At 41.3% G+C, this 13,053-nt stretch overlaps 1 protein-coding gene across 2 annotated transcripts in view; it reads right to left on the bottom strand.

Moving 5' to 3' along the window:
• POLA1 (DNA polymerase alpha 1, catalytic subunit) overlaps nucleotides 1–10,700 on the bottom strand; it is a 185,057-nt gene extending 174,357 nt beyond the window's left edge. Inside the window, exons 1-10 of one of the 2 annotated variants that reach the window (XM_033052547.1) lie at nucleotides 10,618–10,700; nucleotides 9,066–9,190; nucleotides 8,015–8,111; nucleotides 7,484–7,564; nucleotides 6,606–6,721; nucleotides 6,294–6,356; nucleotides 4,802–4,900; nucleotides 3,783–3,978; nucleotides 3,386–3,563; nucleotides 2,313–2,491 (exon numbers count right to left, since the gene is read on the bottom strand). In XM_033052547.1, the coding sequence (XP_032908438.1) occupies nucleotides 2,313–2,491; nucleotides 3,386–3,563; nucleotides 3,783–3,978; nucleotides 4,802–4,900; nucleotides 6,294–6,356; nucleotides 6,606–6,721; nucleotides 7,484–7,564; nucleotides 8,015–8,111; nucleotides 9,066–9,190; nucleotides 10,618–10,630 (1,147 nt within the window). In that variant the 5' untranslated portion in view covers nucleotides 10,631–10,700. Of the gene's footprint in view, nucleotides 1–2,312; nucleotides 2,492–3,385; nucleotides 3,564–3,782; nucleotides 3,979–4,801; nucleotides 4,901–6,293; nucleotides 6,357–6,605; nucleotides 6,722–7,483; nucleotides 7,565–8,014; nucleotides 8,112–9,065; nucleotides 9,191–9,307; nucleotides 10,132–10,617 lie in introns of those variants that run through there. The other variant, XM_033052548.2, reaches the window with a different exon arrangement.
• Between the last annotated feature and the right edge of the window lie 2,353 nt (nucleotides 10,701–13,053).

Below are 13,053 nucleotides of genomic sequence, written 5' to 3'. Positions count from 1 at the left end.
TTTATCTTTGCCAGGAGATCTATCAGACATAAAGGTACCTTTCTTACTCCATTAGATCAAAGATAAATCAGTGAAGATGCACTAAAATGGATGACAAAGTCAAAGTGACAGGCTATGAAAAATCATTTTCTGAGTGCTTGGAATAGATGTGAACAAGACTACTTTTGTCAAGGACAGTGAATGCAGCAGTTTTGAAGATGATAAGAGCAAGGATACAAGTTTCAGCTGCACAAAGTATCTTAAGAAATTTTAATACAGAGGCAATCTTGAAGATTTAGACAGTTTCAATAGAAGTATCGAGAAAGAGCTCCAATTGCAGATCTAAGTGACAGGGAAGATGAAGTTCTTGTCCCCAGCAATCTTTTACTTTTTTGTTAAGGGATAAAAAAAACCCCACCTAAGACAGGTTTGTATCATACAGAAAGATGAAACTGTGAGACCACAAAACAGCAGCTGACTGCTTGAACAGCTGGAAATATTAAAGAGCATGGAGTAGTTAACCTGTCAGAGGAGTACATATAAGCAGGGGAGGTAGAAAGAAGGATAAATGAGGCAGTCAAAGATAGGGTAAAAAGCTGCCAGGATTGCAAAGACAAACTTCTATCAACTCTAGCACAGACAAATAAGTGGTCTTAATAACCAGACTTCAGAGTCAGATTAATTTAGAATGGAAGGAAGGAACCTTTTGAGATCATCCAGTTGAACACTGACACACACACTATTACTCCCACAGACAGTAAAAGCAGAACTAACTTCAAAGAGTTTTCAGAGACATTTCATGCAAAACCAAAAAGAAAAAAAAGAAAATCAACTGGGAGACATCAGGCCCTATCCCCTGCAAGACCATGGAAAGAATAAAGAAAGAAAAAATATAAATAAAGCTTATAAATCAAAGCCTGTGAAAGAGTGTGCTACTAAATGAACCAAAAGGTAAGCAAAGTCAAGACACAGGGAAAATATCTTACAGAGGGGAAAAAATAAGGGCAGGTTTTATTCGTCATTTCTTTAAAATGTTAATAGGATCACAATTCTCGAGTTCTCTGCCTAAGACCATAAAGAGAATTATGAAAAGAAAGCCTCCAAAAAAATCCTTACATTTGAAAGAGTCTTATGATTATGCTATAGTATTTACTCTTCAGGCAATGCATTTGACATCACAGCAAATGAGGCATAAACAAAGATCATGAACATGTTAAACAAAAAGCAATATCAAAATTTTCCCTTCTACATTACTAATTGAAAACAGGTGCAGTCTTTATTATTCAATCCTGAAAAAGTCATAATGAGAAAAGAACACTCCTTGCATGCGAGGAACAGAAATCTTTTCATAATTATGTTCCATTCAGCAATCACCGACTTAAAAGACAAAAAAAAAGGAAAAATAACAATAGCGGGTTCTTTAAAAGCAGCAATTTTATATTAGAGCCATTGATTTCATCAAGATATCTATGATTATTACCACTCCCATCACCAAGCTGTTCAGCCCAGCACAGTTTCATATTTAAGTTTGGCATCCCAACTCACAACAAAAGGTGTTAACAAAGAAATGTATCTGACTCAATGCTTACATCTTCAACCGAAAAAAACCTCCAACAACATGTGAAAGAACCTTCTGGTAAACACATATGAAGCACAAACTAGAAGCCCAAGATCCTTAAGCTGCTGATGAAATGAGGGGATAGATGGGAAGTGCCCACAATAGATATATACTTAAAAACAAGTTGTTTTGTCAGAGCTGAGATCAGAATGATGCCATTTGAAGACTAGGAGAGCTAGGATTCACACTTCAATTGCACAGAGCATCTCACCAATCTTAATTCAAAGACAATCTTCAGGGCTTAGACAGCTTGAATTAGGGGATAAGAAATACTAGACAGACCACCTTCCTCCCTTGGCAGACATATCTTTCCTTTGTATAAAATCATGGCAACAGTTATTGCACAGACTCTTTATTCATCCACATGAATTTTGAGCTATTTTTCTAAAAATAAGAAAGCTTGTTCAGTTGTTGCATCACTGAGCAAGAAATGAACAACTTCAGCTGTTCCTGGAGTGTATAAAATTTTAAGAGGGACAATGGGTCACCAGCACTGAACAGTGCTAGTAAGTCCCTTTTACTTCCCTACCTCTACACTAGGCCAAGAGAGGACATTCTTCTCCCAGCCACAGTGCCCTGCTCTGCAGACAGAGGTACAGAAAAAGAAGAGATGAACATCTTGGAGCACAGAGACAAAGCGTAACTGGAAGTAATTTAGTCAAGTCTGAAAACTAGATTAGCATTTAGCATTTTCTGCCTTTAACTGAACAGTTACCTGGTTGACTGAACTGATCTTCATAAGCATCCAGCCAATAAAATCTTAACACTTGATCATCATTTTCCCCATTCACAAGTGGAAGGAGATTGGGGTCCAGCTGAACTTCTGCTGCTACTAGATCAACTTCATCCTCATCAATTTTGTCCCAACACGAGAGACCTGGGAGAGAACAACTTCTGCAGGTTTTGCAGAAGAATAAAAAAAAAAAATTAAATTGTGCCTTTGCTATAATCACCACTTTGCTTTTTTTCCAGGCCTATATTCTCACACCTTTTGTTTTTCTTTCCACTACCAAGCAACATTCCCGATAGTTGGGTTTCTTCAGATTTTTTTTTTGAAAAGAGGGATGGAGTGACAAAGACAGAAACCCACATTTAAGTATGGTTCTTGATACATCACACACAAGCTTTAAAAATCAGTCACCTGGTATTTCAGCCTTGGTCAATTCAAGTCTGTACCTATCAAATATATACATCTATACAAGTTGCTTAGTGGGAACAACAGATTATTTCAACAAAACTACCTTTTCAGTCATTAGACATTTAGGCCTTTTTCATCATTTAATTATTTTACAGTTTGAAATATTTTGTTATGGAAGCATATGATTCAAGATTTTCTAAACAATTAAAAAAAAAAACCCAGGAAAAGCCCACCTTTTTTCCTATTTCCAAAGACATAGCTGTTCACAACTACTTTAAGCAACAAAACTTTTACCTACATCTATTATGAAATATTTTCAGATTCACTTAGAATAAGTATTGTTAGAAACTCTTCGGTTTTACTAACTGACATCAAAGTTCACCACCCAACATTTACATTGAGTCACCCCAGTGTACTGAAATACATACTGTCACATGCTAGATCCCGAAATCAAACACTTTTCAATTAAGTAGCTATCAGCATGTTAGTATTCCTAATGTAACTACGAAAAAAAAGCATTGCATAGCATTATTATAATTTTGTCTATATCATAATCATCCCTTTGGCAAAAACAAATATGTAGCTAAATCTAAGGTTTATGGAAATTGAGAACCTTCTTAGTGAAAGAAATAAAAGAAAAAGATTCTTACAAGACAGGTGTCTCTTTCTTCTCTGATTCCAGCTGCTCTGTCTCTTTCTTCTCAATGTCATTGTTTCTTTTCAAGCTTTCAGCTGTCTCAGGTATAGTTTCCACATGATCTGCTTCCATAGGTTCATCAAAGTCCTCCTCATCAAAATGCATCATTCCCTGATCATCATCTGGAAGTGCTGCAGGTAGGACTAAAGGTTTGAATCATTAAAATGACACACTGCATACTAAACAGCATGCAGAGATAGCACACGATAAGCATGATCATAATGTACAGTATTAAGATAGCTTAAACATGATACTTCATTAAATTATGCTAGCTTAGATAGAAACAAGTGTTTTAACATTACTATACCATATTTAAAGAGTTTCCAGAATTTTTGATTTACTTTTGATACCTTTAATAGCTTTCTCTCCTAATGCCTTCGCTATTCCCTCATTTTCTAAGGGTTTTTGTATATGCTTGGTGTCCTCATTTTCAGAGACTCTGACAGATTTTGCTGTGTAATTGGGATGCTTAGGATGAAATGAATCTGGAGGAAGAGTTTCCTTTCTGACGTGAGTAGGAGCTTTCTTTGATACAGGGGTGATTACCTGAAAAACATTTCCACCATGAGTTACAAATAATCTTGTAAGAGCAAAACAGGAAAAAAAAAAACCAACAAACTTTCACTTGCTATTTGCAGATATAGTAGCCAGGGCTAGAGAAAAGTTCCACATATTTTGCACCATGATCCTCTCTTACTACCTCTTCCCTTTTTTTTCCAACCGCTTCTAGTTTTGAACACAACTGTTGAGTAGCAACTCAACTGTAGATGAGTAGTAGACCAGTAAGAGTTCATGTCACGAAAGTTTTCACAAATCAGATATATCTACACTACTATATTTTCCTTCTACAGACCATTACCAACTATCTCATTGCATTTCCAGCTATAAAGTCCTTTCTATTTACCAGAACTCCTAACAAAATGCTAGGTTTCCACCCTTAGCAGCCCATCCTCCTTTCACTCCAAAATCTTCCACCAGGGCAAACTTCTATCCATAGGTTCAACTTTCCATTTGTTTTCCATTTCTACAAACAATTGGTTTTTCCACATTCCTGTTTATTTCACCTCCCATCCTCCTCTCCTTGCTACAAGAGTCTTTTCTACTCTTTGGAAAAGAGACAGAGCAGAAACTCACCTTCAAATGCAACAGCTACAAACTCCTACTATACTACAAACACAAAACTAACTGTACTGTTTATATGTCCACATGAAAGGTGATGCAGAAAAAACCACAAAGTTACACTGTAAGATCACTATGGAAGTTAAAGAGAAAGTTAATTTCCAGGAGGAGAAATAAAAGTCAACAAATTAAAATCAACAGAAACATAAATTAGTGGTTATCCATAATGAGAACATTTTTTCCCCTTTACCTTAGAAGTTTGGGACTGCACAGAGAAAGGATTGAGTGGTGCTCCAGCAGATCTTTTCCTTTTCAGCATTATAATTGGTGGTGGACTTAGCTGAACTGTCTGAATATTGAAACAACAGAGAAAGTGACAAAAGGAACAGTTGTTTAGTGTTTTCTCTTGCCTTGGTTAGTAACATTTTCCATCAAAGAGGTACACAAATATTTTTGGCTGGGCAATCAGCTCATGAAGACACACACTAGATTTTTTGTGAGAGTAAACAATCTGAGAAAAACTACCATCAATAAGTGAAACAGTTTTCAAACAGAGGGAATTCTAATAGTTAACCCTGCCTTTATTGCACAAGTATCAGAATAACTTGTATTGTTCTTCATGTCTGCTGAAGCAGTAGTTTTGAACATACATGCCTCATGAAAGGCAGAAGTGCTCTTTCAGCACTGTTCTACTAGAGGAAAACACATTTTAACTTATTTACATGTACAGATATTTTATACTTAACCTTATCGACAGCTAATAACAAAAGAAATTTTACAAAACAAACATAATAAAAAATTAGTAGCTAACTAGTATTTAAGTAAATAGAAGTCATACTGTAATTATTATTTTCCCTAATCAATGTTCTACAAATTTGACAGCATAAAAATGCATGTTTAATTATACCACCCACAGGGGTGGGCAGGGGGGGTTATAGTTATGGTGGGTTTTACAGCCTCAGTCAGATGTAAGAGGGAGGAGTAAAACAAGACGAGCAGAAAACTAAGATAACTCCACATTGAGACATCATATATCCTTTACTGTGCTGAAAAAATATATTAAGCTTATTATGGTTCAACATATTCCACCTCAGCATCTCACCAGTATCTACAGCAGGTTCAACAAATCCATGTGAGAAATCCTTTTGGTTTTAATAAATCTTGCTAAAAGGGCATTAGGTATTTGAGACAGTCCAACCCTGTCACAACAGCCATCCTGCACTCCTGCATCCAAGGGAGTGTTAACCTGGTTCTCTGCAGCAAATTTTGGGAAGCAGGAGGTAGACAGAGGTTCAGGTTACATCACCTGCTGAAACACTGCTCCCTCAGCTCCTCCCACGAACCCACACAGGTCAGATGGAGATGTCCTACAGCTCCCTGGCTGAGATGTGGTGACAGATATACAGCACACATTTCAGAGGCAGCCAAGTCCTCTTTCACTCCATAGTGACTGAAACCTTGAAGGCTGCATTAGCACAGGCTCCACATCATCTTAATATAAACCATCTGTAACCAGGTCAGAGAGGTATTGCCTTATCAAGCAAGGCAGTCATACAACATCTGCACGGTGGAGACAACAGGCAGAGAGCACACACACGTGGAATGTATCAATGAGATGTGCTATAGATGAAATCAGCCTAAGATTGTCTAGTTTCACCAAAAAAAAAAGTCCTTTCCAGGTATGTTCCACAACAAATTAACGGATTAAGGCTGTTCCCAACAGATTTTATTAACATACTTACTTCAGCACTAATATCTTGAAGAATATCCCCAAGTAAATCATCCTTGGATAGGTCCACAGTTTTCTGCAAGGTAAGATTAGCAAAACAGTTCTCAGTTATATGTGCAAACCCATCAGGAGGACAGCAGTAAATGACTGCAGGATTTCCACAAAACACATACAACATTTTCAGAAATGCTCCATACACAAGAGATCATAATAGAAGTTTGTCTTGCTGGATACAAGAAACTAAAATGAGCCTTTGGTTTACACCACTCCCACTACAACTGTGAACAAGACAGAAATATTTAAATTCAAAAACATAAAAACTTACATCTGTGCTTTTCTTCCCAGCACTGGCCATAAACATAGACTTAATTGTGTTTGGTTTTGACACCACAGATTTTTTCACGTTCTTTTTATCAATTGTGGATGTTTTGCCACCTTTTCCTAACAAAACAAAAAATGAAAAATAGTGAGTTTTACGTAAGAAAAGTTCAATGTTTACAGGTCTAGTTATTAGAAGGGATAGATAGCCAAGGTAGTCTACTTCTACCTTCCCACTTCTGTCTGTAATGGCGCCTAGTCATCTTTCAGCTTTGTAGCAGCTGTCATGCACACACAAAAAATGAAAAAATCCTCTCACCACCCTGTCTTTCCTAGTCAGAGATGCCTTTTACATACTCCAGAAAAAGGACAAAGATACTTTACATGGAAGTATCAACAAGGAAAAAAAAATGAGGATCCAGGAGTTTGGCACTAGCCTTGGATTCTCAACATCAGACTCAGTTTCTCAGTTTGTCACCAGATTCCATAAAAAGTTGGGAAAATCATATGATCTTAGATTCATACAAGCATGCAAGTATTTTAGTGCTCCAGAGAGACCACACATCTTTTAGGCACGGGCTTTGAAAAGCAAGACTCCTCCCAGATGCATTTGTTGTAGAAGTGAACCCCCATTCCACAGAAGACTGTGAGCAGCAGTGCCCTGGTCGTGTTGAAGCACTTAACAGTGATGTGACCTCAATTTGTGAAGCTCCATCCTCTGCATCACTGGGGTTGAACAAAATCCACAGGCACAGAATGACAGAGCTTCAAGCAATCTGTCATTTGGCCATATTTACCACACATACTAATGACAGGAAGTTGCCCATTTTGGGCACCTTTGAAAAGACCCTGGCAGACATTCTTCAGTGGTCTCATGCAAGTTACCTTTCTTATTGGAAAAAAGAGCATCATCATCCAGGTCTTCATCAAAGATTTCCCTTCCATCTTCTACATAACCTATCCCATCTGTAGAAAAATTGTTTAAAAATTGCAGTTTAAATTCGGTCTTCTGACATTCCTGAATTTTTTACACATTTGAACACTTTTCCCCCCTTAATACACAGCAAGTTGCAAGTATTAAAAATTACAGCACTCTCAGCTGTATCTTCTATTAGACTAAATATATTCTTATATGTTTAATTAGAAATTATCAATTTCTTTGGTAAAATTGTAACACTGATAACTGGAAATAAAATTTCAAGAACAAGTCTTCATAGAAAAATATTTTCATTACTATCCTAATAAACTACTATGAGAACAATGCAAAGATTAATTCCCATTAAACAACTGCCTTTCTCTTGTCTCCTAAAACAAACTTTAACAATGTACTAACAATAACTTACCTCAAAGCAAGAACATTACAAAGCCTAATTGATAGTAGAACCAAAATAACTCTCCAAATTAATCTTAACTTACCATCATCAACAATCCAGTCATCATCCTGACGGTCTCTGACCATTTTGGAGTACTCATCCTCATCTATTTCATCATAAACACCCGTGAACTCCTCAACCTACAGTTAAGGTATACTAAGGATTAACAGTTTCCACACCATCCATACTGTCAGAATATAAAAATTCCCAAGAATGCAAGTAGGGTTTCTACACTGCTACATTGTTCACAACTAGTAAGCAGTCATTCATTAAGTTTCTATTGTGGAGGGATAAAAGACAAGTTAACATTTTTTAAACTACCACAGTATACTGAAAGTCAAAATGTACTGAAGCACTGGCAGAGATTTCATTTGAAAATTACTTGCTTTATTGCTCATTTCATATTACCAAAAATCTTTTTAAAAAGAAAAAAACAAGCAGTGGAAACTTCTGGTCTTGGCTGTACTCTCGAACACCAATCTGAGTTCAATGAGTAGGAAAGGAATTTCATGTACCCAAGCTGAGTGCTCAGAGAAAATTTGCATGTTAATGATCTACGGACTTGTGGTTTCTTTACATTTATTCACCTCAAAGAGGAAGTCACTTCCTGTTGGCATCATGATTGGACAATATTACAGTATCAATGTTACACTGCCAGATTTCAGTTACACCACTTAAATTCTGGTCTCTTTGTGGAAACACAGCATACCAATATTAATGGAATTCAGTCAAGTAAAGCTCTGAAACTAAAGTCTAAAATCATTTGAGATTAAAAAAAGAAGTATGTCCTATCATAACATTAATTATGCAGCTTTAAAAATTGGTCCTTCCCTGTGGCATAGTTCTCAAGCAATGGCAAGCATGTTTGACCTGCAGTTAACAAAACTGGGTTAGTTTGGAAAACAGAAAGAAACAAATAAATTATATTAGAAAGCAGAAAACTACAGCTACATTCAGAAAAACATACACAATTAAAAACACAAAAGCTGATCTGAAAGGCTTATTTTGTTTCCCATAATTTTACATATCTATAAATGGTGATTAAGCTTCTCAGCTCACATTCACTTTTAATTAAGAAGATGTGGAAATTTCACCTCGTATTTTAATTTTTCCCCAGCTTTGGCTTTTTTCAGACGTTCAAGTGCTTCTTGCTGGCCTCTTCTATTCTTCCTCTCACGTCTAGAACGTGATGCTGCAAAACTTCCAGACTCACTCATAGCTGTAATTAATTAAAAATAAGATAAATTAGTTTAACAATGAGCTGTTAGCTTTGGTACTTAAGTGTTCAGCGATGCATTAATAGATGATGGCAGTTTTGCTTAAAAGTAAAACCTACTTGGCTAAATGCACAGTCACAGATGGCTCTTCCTAAGCCAGTTCTGGAATGAGACTGAAGGCATGGCCTGACAGGGAGCTCTCATGCCAGCTCACATTCAGTGTGAAGCTACCACCCAGATTTCCAAAGCACCTCAAATCTCATCAGCCTTTCCCTGTAATAGATCCCACCTATACCCCTTCCTTGGGAATTTCTAGCTCCTTTTATTTTGCATGTCTCCATGACAACTCAGGAATACCAGACTTAGAGAAGGCCTACACTGCTACAAAGCAGTGATGTTTTCAGGCGGTTTCACAAGCTTTGAGTGTGACCAGATTGAGGAAAACTAGTAATTTGTTGACAGCTGACATCCCTTTTCCACTTCCACTTCCTTCCCTTCCAAACGCTCTCCCCTGCAAGGTACTTTCTACTTCTCCTGACCCTTTTTCTTTCTCTTAATTTGGGGGAGGAACACTTATCTGACCACAGGGAACAAATGGATCCCATCCAACTTCCAAAAGCAAACAAACAGCCCAGGGACAAGGCTGTGGCTCAGTGTGAGCAGCTGAACTCCCCGAGCAGACCCAAGGCTGGCCAGGGGGCCAGAAGGGCAGGGCAGTCCCCTCCTGGTGGCAGCAGGACATCAGCTTGTGACTAGAGCCGAGCCCCGGAGGGGCACCGAGAGAACTCCGGATTTGTATTGCTACGGGCTGGGGTCAAAGGGGCATTTATACTGCCTGCTGCCCCGTGGGGACGGCAGTAAAGGCGGACTGCTTTGGGCGCGTTCATCTTCTGTCAGTCCTTCGCCTTCGCCGTACGCCAGCGCCTCAGGCAACGCGCTCCTGCGGGACAAGCGCGTTCCCAGCCCCAGCCGGGACCACCCGCGCGGGCCGCGGCTCCCGGGGCTCACTCAGAGCGCTCCCACCGGAGGGGCGGCCCGGGACGGCCACCCCGCCCTGCGGGACTGCACCGCCGGCGCGGGGCGTGCGGCCCGAGCCCGCCCCGGGCGGATCCCCCGTTCCGCGGGTACACCGTTCCGCGGATGCCCCGTTCCGTGCCCGCCCGCACAGGGTCCCGCCGAGCCCCACACGAGGGGCGCGGGACCCGCGCGCGCCGCTGTCCGCCCCCAGCACGGCCGCCCGCCCGCCGCGCACGCGCGTTCCCGCGCCCGGTGCGCGCGCGCGCGCGCGCGCTCGCCCTCGCCGCCGCCAGCGCCGCCGCGGCCCGATCGCCCCCGCCTGACAGCGAAGCGCTGGGACGGGGACAGGCAGGGGGACAGGCAGGGGGACAAGGACAGCGGCCCCGGCCGCCCCGCCGCCCCCGGGTCTCACCGCTCTCGGCCATGGCGCTCGCGCTAAAAGCTCCCCGAAAGTGGCGCGAGACGGGAGCCCCGCGCGCCGCCGCCAGGGCCCTGTCCAATCAGCGGGCGCGGGGCGGGGCCGCCCCGGGCGCGGAGGGAGCGCGGCCCGCGGGAAGGGCCCGGCCCCGTCCCGCCCCGCGGGGCCCCGAGCGGGAGCGGGGCTCGGAGCCGGGCGGAGCCGCTTCCTGCGAGCGGCCTGCAGCGCGGGCTGCGGCCGGGGCTGGGCCCGCCGCTGTGCCAAGGCTTTGCAGGCGTTTGTGCGGCGCCAGGGCCCGCGAGTTGCGTCTGCAGAAGCTGAGCAGGGCTGCATCTGCTGCAGGGGCCCATAGCCCGTACGGCTGCGGTGCCGCAGTTGGGGCAAAGCCATGTTTAAAGGCCTTGTCATAAAATGCATCGTGTCTAAATGTCATGTGTGTAAAATACATCCCCTGAGCTGGGAAGAGGCCGTGGTTGATGCCAGTTGGATAAAGGCTGGAACCAGCCTGGAGCGTGAGGGTGAGAGATCACCGCAACAACAGAGAAACAGGGATTTCCCACATGGTTTCCATCGACCTCTAACCCCTCAAGTTCCAATAGTGATCATGACAAGACTATCATATGTAGGAGCCACGGTCTTCTTTTTGCATATTTAAAGTAGGTATGGTGATCTATCACACGTTTCAGGAACTTAAGTAAATTACTCCCTAGAGTCTTGCACAAACAGGTAGTGGTTGACCACCTTAGTGACAAAATCCGTTTATAAATAGGTGTGTGTGTGTATATATATATATATATATAAAATATAAATGTATTTTTATATAGTTATGTGCACATACTCTTTTATATATATATATATACACACATATATATATGTATTTATATATATTTTTTATGTATTATATTGGATGTCCTGCTATTTTCCAAACCCTTTCCCTTTTTATTTTATTCTTTGCTACAAATGGGGGGAAAAAAGATTTAAAAAAATATTCAGAGTGGATTTCTGATATCTCAAGAGGCCAAGTGTGTGGAAGGCTCTGAGAAAAGACTCGCCAGACCTTCCTTGCATACCCCTGACTTGATCAGGGTGAGGACATGGGGTTTGTTCTCTTCATTTCCATGGTACAGAGATGCCTTCATTCAAATGTGTAAAGAGTACTTACACAACAGCCTTCAGCGGAGGAGCAAAGACTGTGTCCAGAAAATTATATATTTCAGTTTCAGGCATAGATGGGAGAAGTTTTAAAAGCTTCAGTTAAGACAACTGAAGCTTTACAAGTCCTCTCTTCTAAAAGGTTTCAGATCTGTGTCTCTTCAGAAACCCAGGGGAACTGATGGAGTTCATGCTGTTTCACTACAGATTAACCTCATTGTTTTGTCCAAAAACATCAGTTCTGGCCAGTTATTACCCAAAATACCTACCATCATCTTTTGTAGAATTTTGTGGAGAAGTATTTACTGCTCATGAAGATATGCAGGCACTGACTCCAGCTTCATGCAAAGGCAGGTGGCACCACAGGGCTCTCTCCTTATGGCCAGTAGGCCGTTGCAGAAACATGAACTAATATTATTTGGTCTGAATATACTGATTACTTTCAACTATCTGGAGGAGACAATTTATGTGGTTCTGAAAATGAAAATTATTTTCCTTCCTTCTCCATGAGGACTCTTTTCCATTGGTGAGAGGGAAATAAAAAACCTCCCAATCTTCCAAACTTACATATCCTAGTGCTAGTACAACATTATCCCACTGCTAGACCTGTCTTAGGTGGAAGCAGAAGAATGACCCCAGCCACGTGTGGCAGCTCTTTGGTGCTGAAAGGGGCTGCACACTCTGACAGCCAGTGCCCATTGTAGGGAGAATGGGACCCCTCTCAGCAGTACCTAGTTAATAGGCCAGTTTAGCTGTAGCAAATGTACATCCTGGGAAACACTGACAGCCACAGGAAGAACGCCTCTCTGATCTACTGTCCTGGTTTCTACTGCAATCGAGTTCATTTTCTTCCCAGTAACTGGTACAGGGCTGTGATTTGGATTCTAGAAATAATCATGCTGATAACACACCAATGTTTTGGTTGTTGCTGAACAGTGTTTACACTAAGTCAAGGGCTTTTCAGCTTCTCACCCCACCCTGCCAGCAAGGAGGCTGCAGGGCACAAGGAGCTGGGAGGAGCCACAGGCAGGACAGCTGACCCAGCTGATACTCCATGCCATAAGATGTTGTGCCCAGTATATAAACTGGAGGGAAATTGGCCAGGGGCCACTGCTCAGGAGCTGTCTCAGTGGGTGGCGAGAAATTGCACTGTGCGTCACTTACTCTGTATATTCTAATTATTGTTGTTCTTCTCTTCTCTTCCTTTTTTTCTCCTATTAAACTATTTTTGTCTCAACCCCCATACTTTACTTTGGGTTTTTTCTCCCACTTCTCTCC

The sequence above is a fragment of the Catharus ustulatus genome, chromosome 2 (assembly GCF_009819885.2).
Source record: "Catharus ustulatus isolate bCatUst1 chromosome 2, bCatUst1.pri.v2, whole genome shotgun sequence".
Lineage (NCBI taxonomy): Eukaryota > Metazoa > Chordata > Aves > Passeriformes > Turdidae > Catharus > Catharus ustulatus.
Note: the sequence above shows the minus strand (reverse complement) of the source record. Positions and strands in the feature narration are given on the sequence as shown.